Raw genomic sequence first — 17,916 nt, 5'->3', positions numbered from 1 at the left:
TTAGGATAGATTAATTTACCTACAACACTATAAAAATTCTACTCCAATTAGAATTCTATATAATTAATTTTTAGAAAAATTTATTGTAAATTTCTATTATCTAAATTCTAAGAAATTTATAATTTTAGTCCATCTAAAATTATATTACCAAGAATTTGAAATAATTTTTTTTTTTTATAAAAGAATTTGAAATAATTTAATATAATAGAACTTGCACATTTCATAGTCCATGTATTTGTGGCTCAATATATATAGTTATAGATAGTTTTAAGTAGCTCACTAATTATAGCTACTAATTTTTATGATAGTTTTGGTAATATTTACTTGTTTTTAAATAAAAAAATTACATAATTTTATAATTAATCCGTCTATTGCACGAGTGATTTAAATAATTGAAAAGCCTTTCTGCCAGGCAGCTCTTGTAGTTGTAGGGTTGTAGTAGGCTCGAGATGTACTTGAAATGACATCGTTTTGGGGGGTGGTTTTTTTTTTGATACGAGGGGGGTTGGGTTTAGCATGCGTAAAATATCAAGGAAAGAATCACTTACAGAAATTTATATCGAGTGTGTAAATGTACAATGTGGCTTGTGAGGCAGACCACTTTTTTTTTTTTTTTTTAACAAATAAATAAATGTAGCGGCAAGAAATTTTCCTTTTTTTTATCCCTCAAATATAGTAGTATCAAAAAATTTATTGTGTTTTAATAGTATAGCTTAAACACATTAAACCAAACCCACAATTTTATATAAGAGGAGTGAAAACCATTTGAACTAGAGTTCATTAATTTCATATGAAAATCATACCTCCACTTTTTTTTTTTTTTTTTTGATAAGTAAAATCATACCTCCACTTTCTTATCCAAGTTGGAAAAAAATATAGCTTCTTAATGGTATTGTGAAAGTGTTGGTTAAGGAAACAAAATCTAAAAGATGCGTATGCTGGGGTAGAACTTTTGGTCTGTAGGACTGAATTGCCTTCTGCGCCAACCCAAAAAGAAAGAACAAAAAACAGGTTGGATAAACATTTTTTAGGCAATCACATGCCCTTTTATTGATTCAAGCCCAAAACAAACTTGTATGTATTCAATACAGATGTTCATATATGGATTCGTCCAGCAATTCTAGCTTGATCAAAAAATACATTACTTGTCTAGGCAAAAAATTATCTTATGCAGCTGCTTCATCACAGCTTGTGAGGCCCACAAACTTACTACCTCCTCATCTAGAGGATGCATCATGGTGATTTTTTATTTGACAGCAATGATATAAGATACAAATACTGAACACAAAAAGGGGGGGAAAGAGACCAACATTGATCCAAATCCTGAAGCCTGAAGGGTTCGTTTAGTTCATGAAACTAGTATAAGAATATTATTAGCCAATGGATATCTCATCTTGAATTGTTGATGAAGATAATAATGATTATGTATTCCATAATCCATGGTACAAAATCGTGTTTCATATTTTCCCTTGAAGGTGAATCTGAAATATAAGCATACAAAATTATTCACCAATTATGCTGGAAAATAAAATTTGGCAAATTGCAGTGTTACTCATTGGGAAAGACCCATTCCTTTTCAGAACACTAAAGCAGTAAAGATCGTGAAGGTGAATGTCACCATCATCATCACACTGTGGAAAACTCAAAAAACAAAGAGAGAGAGGGGTAACCATCTCTTGTGAAAGCTAATTATCTAGTTCAACAAAATTAGAAACATACAATTAAACAAAATATGATGCAGAACTTTTGGCTGATACCTAGAACAAGAACGCGTTGGCCATATTATAGTGTTGTTGCAAATCCTGCCAGCAAATAAAAAAAAAAAAAAATAAAGTCAATGACTTGAAATAAAGGCAACTTGTGTCACAATAAAGAGAAACTAAGAACAAAAATATTTGCAACAGCAACTACCTTCAGAAGTCTACAACAGCAATCAGAAATCCAAAAATAGATGATAGGAGACATAAACTTGATTTAACCACACATTTCATGCAGCCAAAAGGAAATACTATGATCTAGGGAGACATAACTGTTTGACATGGACCACATAATTGATATATTGCCTCTTCTTCCATCTTGGATAGCAAGAATACTAGAAGTTTGAAAATAAACAAAGAATTAAACAAATAATTGCTTTTTCTTTTCCTTTATTTTGGGGGGACTAAAATATGACTTCTTTAGGAAAGCTAATATATCTAAAACTATGCAATTGCATTTCATCCTGCACATAACACAACAACCTCTGTATTTATCTATCTCTTGTCCTCTCTTACACCAACTCATCTAACATTAGATACTCGTCCACTTGATTTGGCAAAAGCATTTGTTTCAACATAAAAGGTGTTGTGTTTCCTCTCCCAAAAATAAAGTGAAGAACATTGTAGGTCAGCAAGACCACAAGCCATTTTCTTTGTTTTGAACATTATGTCACATTTACAGTGAAACAGCAAGCACAAGAGGTCAAAATGAATTCATGACTTAATATTTTACAGCCTTCCTCAAAAAAATTCATCTGCATATGAAAAAAATTTCAGCTGTGTTAAAGAAGGGTCCATTTTTATGTGATGTCAAGGTTCCAGTTACATTCGTGTTGAACCACCAAAGCTAAGCAGGAAGCATCCAACTCAGCTCCTCAAACATTACAGCCACAAAAGGGCCATAATCACATCATCCATAGAGGTGAGAAACTCCAAAGTTTCACTACGAAAATTCATATGAATACTCCTTCACATTCTCAAAAGATTAACCTACCCATCCGACATATTCCTCTCCTTTTTTATGATCAAAACCATTATCATCCACATGAAAAAGGTACAATACAATAGGAATCAGCAGTCAGTTCATTGACCATTTTCTACAAAGCATATGACCCTCAAGAGATTACAAGTAGACGTATAGATAATTGAAACCAAACCAAAAGGGAAGTTCGAAATTTGAAGCATACCTTCTGATAGACACCCCCAGTTGTCATTGTACACAGAAAGCAATGAAGTTAACAACGCAGAAGCAGTAACACTATGCAATGGCATTAGAGATTGCTGCACACCAGACAACTCCACAGGAAGCCTAAAACATCAACATTAATAAGCTTCAAAAAAAAAAAAAAAAAAAAATCTTACATTACAACCTATCTATTAACACAAAGAAATAGCCCAAAAATAGTTTAACAAGTTACATAGTTACTAAACTAATGTACCACACAAACAAGACATATATCTAAGGCTCTATTTAGTTGCTAAGAAAACTAAGCACAATAAATTAAACTGAAACGTTAAATACCAAACATTTACTATAATCTAGGACTTATTAAAAGCTTAAAACTTGGTCAGGTTTCTTGGTCAATATTCATAAAATAAAACAAACCCAAAATGCAAATTCCACTCTTTCCCTCAAATTCTCGGCAACCAAACAGAACCAACCTGGAGAGTATGCGCTTGTGAACAGAGAGTCGGGAAGCAGAGTTGGGCCCAACAGAGGCGAGCCCAAGCCCACTCAATCTCGAAGCTTTGGATGCGAAAGTAGTTGATGAAGATGAAGATGAAGATAAAGATGAAGTACAGCTCAGTAGGGTTTTGGAAGAGATTTGTAGGGTTCTTCTCGCATAGTTAGCCGCCATGGTTTTACTTCTTACTTTGCTTCGTGAAGGAAATGGAATCGATGAAAGAAAGGGGTTGTTTATGGGCTGGGCCTTTTAACATTTGGGCTTTATTTTGATTTTAGCATGGGCTGGGCCCATGTGGGATAAGATTAGCTCAAGAAGATTTTGGGCCTTTTATGGGCTTTTTATTAGAAATTGAAGGCTAAGATGAAGAGATATTGGGGCCCTCACTGGGCCTTTTGAGGGGAAGCATCAGCCAAGGGAAGAAAAGTGGACTAATATTAGAATAGTAGTAGTATACACACACATTTTGCTTCTGTGTTAAAAGAAACTAGTAGTTATTATTCATGGAAAATGCTAAAACTATTACAAATTTTATTTTAATATGTTATAAAAATGAATGTATGATGGGTGCTATAAGATATGGACCAGAGTTGTTGGTGTCTTGGTTGGGCCAAGAGTGGAATAAGATTGACCAAAAAAGAGGTGGGCTTTTTATGGGCTTGATGGTAAGCAATCGAAGGCTAAGCTGAAGAAATATCTGGGCCTCCACTGGGCAGATAGAGGGAAGCATCAGCTGAGGTAACAGAAGTGGACTTATATTAGTGTTAGTTTGATATAATTTATAAAGTTGTATATTGACTATATTCTATTTTAGGGGTTTAAAAAAATTATTAAAAAAAAAAAAAACTACTTACAAAGTGGAGAGAGTTTATTCCACGTTAATATCTTAGTTCTTAGATATGAAAATAAACAAAGTATAAAGTCATTTAAAATTTTAAATGACGTGTTAGATACAATTTTAGATTTGTAATATTTAATCTGAATTATGAGATGAATCAATTTTAAATGGAGAAGATCTTAATATCATTAGGGACACACCAACTTTACTTGCGAGGTTCAAAGACACTAGTAATTAAGTAATTAACTCTTTCATTATTGTTGGAAATTACCTAAATTAAGAGGAAGTCCGGCTGGATTGAAGCGTAGAAACCTCTTAACACATGAATGAACCTGTTTTGGATTAAACAGCCAGTTGAGAAAATTGCATTTTAAATTCACACGAAAATTTTGTCATTTAGTATAAACTTTATTCTTGGGTGTGATTAGCATGACACAACTGAAAATTTCAAGTCTTCGGGAAACACAAATTTACCAGCAAGATGGCATCCATCACCACATTAATCATGCCATATATAGGGAATTCAATGCAAGCGCATAGTTGTGATTGATAGGCAGAGCACAATGGATTGAGATATGGTGATTGCACCATGCAATACCATTTTTTGTCGTCAAGATTAAAAGTTCAAAAAGCTACTTTTCATGTCAACCCTTCGATCAAAATTTTTAACTTTTAACATTTTTATCACTTTACCTTCTTAACTCTTTTCTTTCACAATTGCATGGTACAATAACTAGACTATTGTACCTGATCTGAATCCGAGCCTAATTGCATCTTTGTCCCACCACATTCTATGGATCAGTACAAGCTGAAAGGATGTGTTAAAAACATTGCATAAGATGCGAATTCTAGGAGCATATTAGGGCCATTGATATGATCAATGAGTGCACTTTATTTTGGACATAGACAAGTCATATGTTATAGTTGAAAAAGAAAAAAAAAAGTCATGCTTTGTGTGGACTTGGTAATTGCTTTTGCAGTTAGAAAAGGGCCTGTAATAATTGTATGATGTATGATTTTTGACCAATTTATGGCTTGAACTTTCAGACAACAATCAGGAGGGCATGATCAGGTGCCACAACCTAAGGAAAAAAGGTGGATACCACCTAATTTTACAAGGGTAGGTTCGCTTTTGTCAACAAAGAGAGGCCAATATGTCTATGAAATGAGTAATAGTATGACCACAACTAATTTCACACTAATTTTTGTAATTATTTTATGTGACTGAGTGTGATTGTTAAGGGTCATGGTGCCAAGTGTCCTTAAAAAAAATTGTTAATATAAACCATTTAAAAAAAAATAATACTATTTTTATAAGAAATTGAAAAAGCTACCAAAATATTAATTGATTTATTTCTTTTCCTATAAAAACTTTTTAAAAATGATTCACTAATAAATGTTCTCCAGGAATTCATTAACTTTTCTCATATAATAAATATATTAAACTACGTATTTGGTCCCTATCCTGTATACCATATTTCAATTTGGTCCATAACATTTCAATTGTGTCAATTTAGTCACTAACCTTTCAATACTATGTCAATTTAGTCCTTACAGTTATTTTTTGAATGAAAATTGATAACGCATCTAATGGTAAAAAAAGAAAAAGAAAATTAGCTTTCGTTGGTGTGACAATACACTATAATTTTATTTTGATCGTTTGACATGTCATCAATTTTCATCCAATATATAACAACATAGACTAAATTGACACGACTCTGAAAAGTTATGAACCAAATTAACACAATTAAAAAATTAAAAACCAAATTAAAATATATTATAAAAGATAGAACCAAATAGGTAAGTTACCTATTTTTTTTCCCCATTAAAAAAGAAAAAAAAAAAAAAAAGTAACTTACCCTAACGAATATCATTTTACTATTTACCATTATTATCTTATTATTATCCAGATAGATATACAATATTCTGTGAAAATTTATGGCTGACCATATAGTTATTGTATCATTTATTCATTTATGAGACTTGATTGTGGGTGGGTATGCAATTGCCAAGACAACCCTACTATCACTTTCAGTTTTATCTGTTATACGGTGTCCCTCTCATATCGGTTTTAACATTGAGGAAGGAAGGAGAGGGCTTGATTCGTTTGAACTTTGAATGCCGTACTAGATATAGATGTTGTGTCAGAAATCATAATATCATACTAGAGCCACGGGACAGGGGTTATGGCAGTCTCTGGCACTTGCATGCATTTAATTCTCTACTGGAAATTGACTTCTCAGAACTTGAAAATCCATAAATTTACCCCAACTTTAATGTTATAGAGGTGTCATAGCCTTTTCTATCCTCATGCCAGATTTGTACACTGCAAGAAATCAAATAAATACACAAACAGACCTCTGATTTGTTTTTGAGGCCAAATATAGTGTTCTGAAAAGCGTTACAGAAATGACACTATTGAGGACTGTGGGGAGACGTATTTGTCTCATACATGAGCATTCAATGCAACAGAACGTAATGTGTGCGGTGGAAACGAAAAATAAAATAAAATAATTCTCGGTGACAAGAGAAGTAGTGAGATGGATCAAGAAATTTCATCGTAATCTATTTTATAATTTTAAAAAGTTACTTTATCAATTATAATATATCATTTTTTAATATACTTAACATTTTAAAATTTTATTTTTTTTTCAAGTTTATTTAAATATTCTTTTTTATTATTTTTTTACTATTTCTCTCTCTTTCTCTCTCTCTCTCTCTCTCTCTTCCTTTTCATCTCTCTCCCTCAACCTTTGGCACAAGAACAGATAAGGAAAAAAAAAAACAACCAGTCTCTTTGAGTCTAAAACATCACCACCACCGTAGTAAAACCACTGTCACTCACATCCCAGCAAACCCACCACGCCACTAGCTAGCAACCACCACCACAACCACAATAGCCACCACCATGCCAGTATATGGAAAGGAGATGCTCTTTCTAGGAAACCAAACAGTTCACAAACAACAACAAAACCCAGAACCTTCTCCTATTTTCTTTCATCTTCACACCAAACAAAAACAGAACACAATCCAAGAGTTTCAAACCTAGAAAAAAAAAAAGAAAAAAAAAAGAATCAAACATGCAAAAGAAACCCATCACCGATGCTTTATTAGAATCACCATCGGAGCCATCGGAGCTTCGATTCAAACCCATCGGAGCCCTCACGCCGATCCAAACCTAGACCACCGACCCACCGTAGTTAAAACCCACGATCTCCATCATTGTCAAACCCCACACCTCCAAAGAAACCCATCACCGATGCTCGTCGGAATCACTATCGGAGCAATCAGAGCTCCGATTCAAACCAATTGGAGCCATCAGAGCCCTCACGCCGAGCCATCGGAGCCATCCGATTCCACCGTTGAGGAAGCCACGGGGTCTTGGTCTGAAGAGAGTAGAGAGCAGAGGAGAAAAAGAGAAGGAAGAGAGAGAAAGAAAGAGAAATAATGAGAAGGAGAGAGAAATTCCCGGGTTAATAAATAGGGGAGGGAGTATTAAAAAATTATTATTTTTTATACCATTAAGCTATAGTATCATCTTACAAATAAGATGGTACTGTAGTAATATCTCAAAAAAATTTGGCATTTCCAAGTTTGGCCTTCCAGTTGCTGAGCATTTGTTGAGCTTGTATGCCAAATGTATCTTACATTTGGCATATGAGAAGCCCACTGTTGATGCTCTCATAAACAGTTGAAACTTGGCTTGGTAAAAAAATTATTTATATTTTTTTATTTATAAATAAGTTAAATTAGAGCCTTAGTTTTAAGCTTATTTAATAAATAAGCCAAGTTCAAGTTAAATAATAATAATAATAAAAAAAAGTTCTTAAACAGACTCGTAAACATCAAGGTTTGATACAAAACAAGCTAAGTTTAGACTCCTTTATGAATTTGATAATAGGCTTGATATGAGCTTGACAATTAAACTCAAATCTTATTAAGATTTTAAGTAATTTTTTTTTAGAGAAAATATTTTAAGTAATTGGGAGTTGAGATTACCCTTTTAAACTAAATAAGTTTGATAATAAGCTAAATGTATCATAATGTACTTGGGTTGGATCTTAAGTTTAAAAACTTAATATTGAGCATCAGTTTAAGTTTGATATAAGGCCAAGCTTAGCTTGACCAATAAATCAAACTGAGCTCAAGATTTTGGACTTTTTGACAAGCTCGACCTCAAACATCATTTATAGGCTTGGTTTGAACTCAAGCCAAGTTGGTACATTTTACATTAGTTATTGAGCTAAACTTGAACACTCACAACTCGACAAAACTCAACTAGTTTACGGCCCTAAAAAGAAGTCTTGGGCTTTTGATTTCATTTTGAATGTCTTTTACCAAGATACAACTTTCTAAATACTCAATTTAACAAAAGAAAAAGAGAGACAATTCTTGGCAACTAGTGGCCAACGTTAAAATTACTTCCATTGCACAAGTTTTTTTTACTCCATATTTATGATCCAACAAACATGATCGGTTATCTTATGATATATGATAGGTGCTGGGAAAGGAAATGCAGAGCTTCCCAAAATATAGGACCTGAGTTTTTTTTTTTTTTTTTTTTTTTTTTTTTTTTTTTTTTTTTTTTAATAACTAACCAGCTACCAAATTAACAGCAAAGGAAGGTCATGCTTAGTTAGTTCAGTGCCTCAGTGGTCCAACTCTTTAAAATATGGTGTAGTTTGTTGAGAGAGTCCCAGATTCTTCGCATATAATAAGCTTCCAATTCAGAATTCAGAGCCTTCTCTGTACCGTGTACAGCTGAACTTGGTTAGGCTTATATCAAAGATGGGAAATTAGCTTTAAAGAGTGAGACAATGTTGGCCTCCAGCTCAATCATTGTGTGCAGGTATGCCATAAAAAACTTGCAAGATCAATGGGTTTTTAGCACGTGGAAACTGTGTTTATGGATCATCCTTTTTGATAAATGAAATACTTAACATTGATGTTAATAACATGTATGAAGCAATTCAACCTATTGTTATTTGTATTCATAATTAGGCCTGTCCAAACCCATCCGAGACTCGACCCAACCAGAGGATTCGACCGGCGACCGATCCGAAACCGGCCGACCCGACTATTCTGGCAGTCGGCGGCGGGTCTCGGCCTCGAGAACCCGAAAACGGCGGCTCAGCTGGCGAGTTTTCTCTCCAAAACCCGAAGAAACCCGACCGAACCAAGATCTCAGCATTTCCCGGCGAAGTTATTTACATCCGGCGAGATCTCAGCCATTTCCGGTGAGATCTCAGCTAGATCCAGGGAATCTTCACCGGATTTGGCGAGATCTCACTAGATTTGTCGAGATCTCACAGAATCTAATGAGATTTCGACTACTTCAAAGAAAATCCGGCGAAGAACCGGCAAAAATATCACCGAAATTTCGCCGTTAAATTGCCGGATTTTGGCCGATTTTCAGATCTCCAACTCTGATCGAATTGACCGCCGTTCGTTGAAGGTCCGATCCGCCCGATCCGATCAACCATGCCGATCAGAGGCAGGTTGAATTTCTGGCCATCCGATCTGGTCGAGTCAGTTCCGAGTTGGGCAAAAACCCGACCCGGACCGACCCGTGGATAAGCCTATTCATAATCAAACAATCTCTAATTTGTATTCCATGGAAAAGACCAAATAGTATCACCAATCTACAAAGCTAAGGAATAGAGTATGGGAATGTGTCAATAATTATTGTTGTTTAGTAAGTTGTGCATGAGTAAGGCCAAAATCGCCATATATCAGCAAAATATTTAGCAATATACTACTGTTTGTGAAATATTTAACAATCTACCACATTTTTGAAACTCGAGTTTACCGCGTAACTTGAGTTCTTTAAAAAATAGTCTTCAAATTTGTCGTGCCATTTTTTATGGAACTTGAGTTCTATAAAAATTTTCGCAAATAATAGTAGATTCATACATATTTTACCAAACAGTGATACTTGGCTATTTTAGCCGGACGAGGATTACGCATGTTTTTACTATGTAATAAATCCTGTTTATTTTGGAAGATATTGAAGTTTATAGCAACTTATTGTAAGTCTTTGACTTGTAATGCATTGTAATTTATTGCTTATAAATCTCAATCAAGAATGACATTATTATAGGTTTTTGAATTTAATTAGTGGAACCTACCATTCATGTGAGAGGATAGAATACGCATTTATAATATTCTGAGAGTACTTGATAATTTTCCAAATTTGACTTACTTTTTGAATTAAGTGATTCACTCGTAACAATAGAGTGGCAACTACAAATCATCCACTTTCTCTGTTGTTCTAGGCTTCTATTAGCTTTTTAGCCTACATGAAAATAGAGAATATGCATCGTTTAATGATTAACTCTTGCATTATGAAATGTGTTGGAATTTGTAGATTTTGGTGTTGATAAATATTAAAATATAGTTGCAATTCACATGCCCAATAATACTCACTTTTTTTTTTTTGTTGGTACTCTGTGTCCCATTTTGGAATATCTCAAAATTTCATTCAGCCAAAAAAACGAAAGGATACAATTCTATAACCTCCTAGACAATGGCCTTAGCCTTTATGGATGTCGTCCCCTATGTAGGGTTAGTTTCAACTTTCAAGGGTTCAATCCGTTCTACACACACCTAATAAAAACATGGGTTCTAGATAAGACCAAAATGAAAAAAGGTTACCCAAACCTATTGGTCAAGAATGATCCAAGTCTATTTAACTTTTCACCAGGAAACTATCAAGTCTATTTAATTTTTCGCCAGTGCTACCAGTACCCATAAGGCCATAACCACAGATATACGCAGGAATTTGTTTGAGGTTCATTAATTAAGCACAAGTATTTTTACAACAGACGGTTGAAGTGGTAGCGATTTCCATTAATTGCTGAGGACTAGCTTCCTTGTAGTGCAACAAATGCTGTCCTAATAGGTTTCCCTTGTTTGAAGGGAAGTTCATTTATAAGAGTCTATAAAGTGTACAGACAAAAAAATAAAAAATGAAAAATTTCACACTTGCTGATATAATAGATATACCAGTGATGGACTTATAGATGAAAATCAATAAAAGTTACAAGGTACGGACACTTTATTTAAGGTATTATATCAATGTTATATTTATATTATATGTGTATTATACTGATGTCGTACCAACCATTTTCATCTCACTGTGTCATGTCCATGTCCATGCCCGTACCTATATTTGTGTTCGTCCTTAATACATGCACAAAAAGTGGCCCTATGTACCCCAAAAAAAGTGGCACTATGTGGAACCGTGGAACTTCTTCCCTTTATAATTAACAGTAAAGTTTTGTAATAAGTGAAACATTACCAGATGAGACGATTGAGCTTCTTATTGTTTGGAGATTACAAACAAGAATAACTTAAAGGCATTTTAACCTCAATAATATAGTGCAAAAGGTGTAAAACCAATTAGTACTTCTGTGACTATATATGCCATAGAAGAACCATAATCAACCTAATTATAGGTGGTTGGACCCATAAAATCCGATATTTTTGCACCACTATCTCAGTAGTGTTTACCAGTTACCACCAACACCAAGTGATGAACTGGAGTACAAGAATAGTTGGAGGTTGGTCTTTGGTGGAATGGGGTATTTCCCCCTCGCAATGAGTGGATAACACCACTTCAAACTTTATAAACTAGGCAATATATTATAAAATGCATTTTAAAATTTTTATTCTTTCTTTAAATTTTAGTCATCAAGGTGTCACAGCCTTTTTTTATTTTATTTTATAGGACAACCATATCTAAATTTCCCATAACATTGGATGATGATAAATTAAAAAATAAAGGTGATAATATATGAAATGAAGTGTTCAAATCAATTGGTATGTAACCTTCCACCATGATGATATTTTTACAATAATATTATTTTGTACTGCATTATATAATTGTATATTTATGTTTCCAGCCTTTAAAAGGGTAGGCACTAACGGGTTATTAACATTTTTTTTTTAAAATTTATAGGAAAAATAAAACTTCATATTTAATACTATAAATTGAAATTACTGGAGAAGAGCTTGTTCAATAAAATAAGGAATTTCTTTAATCCAATTAGAGAAGTTATCGATGTCTAAAGCATGTTTTGCTAACAAATGAGTAGGTCTATTACCTTGTCATCTAACACAGGAAAACTCAACTCTACAAAAAAACACGGCTAGAAAATAAAATACCATGGACAATGGAGCCAATAGAGGAGGAGGCAGAGACAATTCACATAAAGTAATGGAGATAATCAAAGAATCACCCTTCAAAATAAAATCAATAATCCTACATTGGGGGCAAAGCAAATACTAGTCTCATAAGCTTTCGCCTTAGCCCCAATAGCATCCTCTAATGGGGCTTCAATCTTCCTGGTCAAAGCAACTATAACCTTCCCCTTATCATCCCTTATAACAACTCCCACTCCAATTGCTTTTTGAGCTTCAAAAATTGCACCATCCACATTAATTTTGAAGAGAGGAAATGGAGGATCCGAATCCTTTCCATTTCTATTTGAAATGGAGAGTGTCCAGTTAAGGGACCAGATTTGCTTAAAATAAATCAAAGGCTAAAACTGTGCCACGTCAATTAAAATTCAAATCACTTAACTCTTCAAGTTCAACCAGGGTTAACAAACTTAACTCTTCAAATTCAACAAGGGTTAACATACTTAACTCTTCAAGTTCAACCGGAGTTAAACTCTTCACTTAAGCTCTTCAAGTTCACTGAATACAAAAGCTTATGTTTTACTTTGTGTTAACTCTATTGAAAAAGAAAAATGCACAATTGAGATAAGAACACAAACCAGATTTGATGGGGTTGCAAGGTAGACATGGGCGAACGGTGGCTCACTCCAAGTCGATGAGGTCGGGTCTGGTAGGATTAAAAAACTTAATCTAAGTCTTTTTGGTTAAAAAAAACTTAATCTAAGTCGTAACACTATTTTTTATTTTATTTTTTTTTTTTTGAGATAAAAGATAGAATTTTGTTGAATATAACCAAACAATTTACAAGTAAAGTATTACCCTGCTTAGCCATAGCCAAAATAGGGGAAGAAAAACTATCCAAACAAAACCAAAACCCAGTCAAGCCGAGAGTTTTTTATGCTTGGTGGTTTGGTCGAAATAACCTCTGTGATTTTTTCCAAAAGACCTATCTTGGCTATAAATCGTGACGTAACCCTTCGGATTCAATCAATTAATTAATTTTTTTAGGCCCTTAAATTCACGTTATCATGACTCCAATATGGAAACCCATGGGTTAGGCTAGGCTAGAACTGATCAAACCATGCCTATATCCAAAATCATTCCATATCTGGGACTAAAGTCAAACAAACTCAACTATAATATCACCTACCTAAGTAAAAAATCAAAGCAAATCTGGGGAAAGATCCACAAGTTCATCTTCCAAACCAGATCCCATCAAGTCACCGCCAATGACCATTGCCACTGCCACCAGCCCCAGCAAGCACAGCACTACCAGACCTGACCTCATCGACTTGGAGTGAGCCACCGTTTGCCCATGTCTACCTTGCAACCCCATCAAATCTGGTTTGTATTCTTATCTTTGTTGTGCATTTTTCTTTTTCAATAGAGTTAACACAAAGTAAAACCTAAGCTTTCCTATTTAGTGAACTTGAAGAGTTTAAGTGAAGAGTTTAACCCGGTTGAACTTGAAGAGTTAAGTCTGTTAACCCCTGTTGAATTTGAAGAGTTAAGTTTGTTAACCTCGGTTGAACTTGAAGAGATAAGTGATTTGAATTTTAATTAACGTAGCACAGTTTAAACCTTTGATTTATTTTAAGCAAATCTGATCCCTTAACTGGACACTCTCCATTTCAAATAGAAATGGTCCATCCGGAAATGGAGGGGTCAATGAATGGGTTACAACATGTTGAGATGATAATTGTATTGGAGCAATATTATTTTTACATAAATTCAATATTAAGAGCACTCTTATATTACGTAACAATTATAAATAAATCATATCAATCATGATGAATAAAAAAGTAGTGCAAATGTTATACGTCTTTAGATTAATTGAAACCAAATAGTCAGTTCCTTTCACTTTCATTAGTGCCTGTCCTAATCGGACTAAACCAGTGCTGGAATCCAATTTACTAGCTGGTCAAAGTGATGAACATGATGAGGCTTCACTTTTAAATATTAATTAGTATTTTAACGTTGTTTATTTTAAGGACGATCATTACAACTACTCACCATGGCTCTGCAAATTTAAAGTATAATACTTCATCTGAAAACAAAAATCACAGGATTAATCTACCAAAAAAATAAGACAAAATATGATATGACCCTCTACCTAAACTAATGAAAGAACCATCAGAAAATAACATTATACTATATGACAACTAATATTAAAACCATTACCATGCCCCCAACTAAGTCCAGTGGAGAGTAGAGACTCAAGTAAAACCAGGGGCTCCCCCACCCCCCACACCCCCCCAAAAAAAAAAAAAAATGAAAAAGAGTGAGCCGAGTGTGTTGATACCATATGTAACGACTCAAGGAAAAATGCTAGTCACATCTACACTATACCTCAAAAGGACTAGTCACAATTGAAGCTCTCTGTAGTTATTAATAAAGTCTAGATCTATCTAGTAAATACCTAATGTGAGACTCATCACACACTCACATACACAATCAATCAAATTGGGGTATCACAATCTCCCCCACTTAAATTCCTAATGTCCTCGTTAAGGCCCACTTTGTGGAGTAGTGTCAAGTAGGTACCATCATTTTTCCTTGTATTGCACTTTCAAATGCTCCTTTTTACTTAGCTTAGCATTAATTGCACTTAGACAAGCTTGGCCAAAGTTTTTATTTTTTTTTGAATAAAAACAAAGTTTTTAGTGTGGATTTATCGACGCTATGTCACGTGACAATAATAAATAATAACTCGTATTCTACTGGAGCCTTCATTCTACTGGAGCCTTCATGATATAACACATATATCCAAAGATTTTGAGAAAATAAAATTATTCAAGTGCGTCGTCATAGCCACTAGCAGACCCAATAGGCCAATACCATGGGCCCCCTAAAACTTCGTCGCATCATATTAGTAGGGCCATTTTAATGGTGTGTCATTTTCTTTTATCTCTCTTTTTTTGTTCATGTTTCTTTGACAGCTCCATTTTCTAGAACAAACAAAGCTACTTTCAGAATTAAAAAGTAAAAAAACTTTATAGTATGCCCTCATAAAATCACCATTTCAATATTTAATTCTGCTAGATATTAATCTATATGTAATTTTATGTTACAATTTGAGAATAGGAAAGATAAATAAAATTTTGACAAACATTAAACAAGCACACCAATTGCCCCCAACAACAACAGCTGTCTCTCATAGCCTTTCCCCGCATACAATACAAAAGCATATGATATTGAATAGTCACTAAAAAGGACCACCTCATCCTTACTTAGCCACAAGGTTTTGTTTGTTTACATGTAGAACCTCAATCCTCTGCTATTTTTTATTTGGTATTCAAATATTATCCACGTTTGGAATCTGATCCTCTTCTTGTGTGTATGTGCATCTTTTTTTTTTTTTTTTTTACACAATTTATTCTTTAAGCCAAAAAAGAAATAAATAAAATAAACTCAATTCAACACGCACTTGACCAGGAAAGAAAAATGTAAATAACATTTTTTTTTTTTTAATTTGCTGTCCAATTATTTGGGTAGCCATGAGAACATTGATCAAAAACTCAAATTATATAGTAATAATAAACATCTTCTTCCAGATGTAAAGTAAAAACCCATAATAATACCTTACTTTTCCTATCAAAAGCTAAAAATTCCTTAACAGATAGTATTAACTTAAAAATAAATCAAACTTGGATTCTTAGCCCCGGCTGTTAAGCTTTCTTACCCACCGGTTCGAACCATACCCACATAATTGCCTAGTCAGCAATTGTCCACGTCAGATCATTCTCGAAAATCCAGTGACAAACTTCGATCCGACCCGGACTCGACCCAAGAGCCAAGAAAGCTCCGTGACTCGGGCTCCAAGCTGACGTGTCCAAGTGACAGATGGCAACACCATGGTTAATCTTGGCTTTCGAATTCGGATCCAGTATGTCCGCTTCGTAGACCCGAACCTTCGGAACCGAGTGGCAGTAATACAGTAGGTACGGGAACAGACTCTGATGACATGAGACCGATTGCGTGACTTTCCCACCGTTGATCCCGTTGACCGATCCGAGCTTCACGTTCTGGTTTGACCCTCTCACATTCTCAGTCGTTCGAACGGCGACGTTTCGACCCAAAACCGAAACCGCAAAGTCAATCATGTCCTCCGCCGAACCCACGCACCGCTTGGTCTCGCCCGGGCTCGGAGCCCTCTCGCAGTCGCTGAGCGAGTCCAAAATCATAGCCTCCATGGTCGAGTTATCATCGGCGTGAAAAATCTGCTTCATCTCAGAGATCTTCGAGGACGAGAACGGTAATTTCGACGAAATCGACCGGGGCAAAAACGACCTTTTGGGCATTTTATCCTTAATGTTGGGCATCGGCATCACTGTCCCTTTCTTCAACATCGACTCGCGAAAGAATTTGCCCGGCTCGACGAACCTTTTTACCAAACTGCCACTGAGGGCCATTGCTTCGGTTTTCTGCTCCGTTTTCACGCTCGCATTGTTGTACGTAGCGAATGTGACTCCTCGTTTTTGAAGTGTTTGAAGTTGTTCACGCCGTAGATCTTGAATCCGACGGCGTGGTCTTTGCTGCCTTGACCGTAACCGCTGAACTTGTCAGTGCCTTCGTTGAAGGACTTGCCGTAATTTTCGAAATTGACCTTCGCCGAGTTCGAGTTCTTCGAGTAACTCTGGAACGAGTCGTCACCCACATTGGATTTGTCTCTGTAATTCTTGAAGGTTTCGATGGCGCCGTTGCCTCCGCCACCGTAGCTTTTGAAATTGTTCTGTGGATTGTTTCCTTCATTACCGTAATTTGTGAACGTGTCGTTAACGGCATTGCCGGATTGGCCGTAACCCGAGAAACCCGACCCGACGACATTGGCGCTGGCCCCGTAGCCTTTGAAGTCGTTCGGGGCTCCATTGGCGTTTTTGCCGTAGCTCGCGAATTTCTGGTCGCCGGCGTTGGCGTTCTCGCTGTAAGTGGTGAACGAGTGGGACCGGCCGTTGGAATCGTCCGAGTAGGATGTGAAAGCGAGTTTGGGGACATTGACTGAGTCAGCGTACTTCGTGAACTCGCCGGAGCCGCCGGTGGAGCCAGTGGCGTAGCCATTGAAACCCTGGTCCACCACGTTTCCGTTCGATGCGTAGTTGTTGAATTGGTCCTTGTGACCCGAGGAGTCCCGGCTGTATCGGCGGAACGAGTCCACCGGCAAGTTCCGGTCGCTGGAGTAGGCCTTGAACGAGTCCGCTCCGCCGAGCCGATCGGTGCCGTAGTTGGTGAATGTTTTGTCCGCGTACCCGGCAAAGTTCGAGTCTTTGTCGTGCTTCTCGAGACTCGGCGCTAAATCGGGGAAGCAGAGGAGGTTCGCGGAGGAGCAGAAGGCCGGGAGGTGAGTCGAGAGCGAGTTCGGAAGCGAGTTTGGAGAAACTCGCCGAGTCAACCGTGCTCAATGGGGACGCCTTGGATACAAACCGGGCGACTGGAGTTCGAGTCTTCGTCTTCTCCA

At 35.9% G+C, this 17,916-nt stretch overlaps 2 protein-coding genes across 4 annotated transcripts in view; both read right to left on the bottom strand.

Moving 5' to 3' along the window:
- Nucleotides 1-1,387: 1,387 nt before the first annotated feature.
- LOC112022633 (protein NUCLEAR FUSION DEFECTIVE 6, mitochondrial) lies at nucleotides 1,388-3,663 on the bottom strand. Of its 3 annotated transcripts, none has more exons than XM_024055253.2 (4): nucleotides 3,420-3,663; nucleotides 2,945-3,066; nucleotides 1,758-1,802; nucleotides 1,388-1,631 (listed from the first exon to the last, which is right to left on the bottom strand). In XM_024055253.2, the coding sequence occupies exons 1-3, from the start codon at nucleotides 3,614-3,616 to the stop codon at nucleotides 1,783-1,785; spliced, it is 339 nt and encodes a 112-aa protein (XP_023911021.1). In that variant the 5' UTR covers nucleotides 3,617-3,663; the 3' UTR covers nucleotides 1,388-1,631; nucleotides 1,758-1,782. The 3 variants fall into 3 exon arrangements, with proteins under 3 accessions (XP_023911021.1, XP_023911020.1, XP_065626632.1); XM_024055252.2 differs by having other exon boundaries at nucleotides 1,388-1,481; XM_065770560.1 differs by having other exon boundaries at nucleotides 1,388-1,802; nucleotides 3,420-3,662.
- Nucleotides 3,664-15,967: 12,304 nt separating this feature from the next.
- The window catches only part of LOC112022603 (polygalacturonase 1 beta-like protein 3), a 23,569-nt gene continuing 21,620 nt past the window's right edge, over nucleotides 15,968-17,916 (bottom strand). The window contains 3 exon segments of the mRNA XM_065770626.1: nucleotides 15,968-16,926; nucleotides 16,929-17,818; nucleotides 17,820-17,908. Coding sequence (XP_065626698.1) covers nucleotides 16,175-16,926; nucleotides 16,929-17,818; nucleotides 17,820-17,908 — 1,731 coding nt within the window. The 3' untranslated portion in view covers nucleotides 15,968-16,174.

This window comes from Quercus suber, unplaced genomic scaffold (assembly GCF_002906115.3).
Source record: "Quercus suber isolate HL8 unplaced genomic scaffold, Cork oak 2.0 scaffold_33, whole genome shotgun sequence".
Classification (NCBI taxonomy): Eukaryota; Viridiplantae; Streptophyta; class Magnoliopsida; order Fagales; family Fagaceae; genus Quercus; species Quercus suber.
This window is presented reverse-complemented; position numbering and strand designations above follow the sequence as displayed.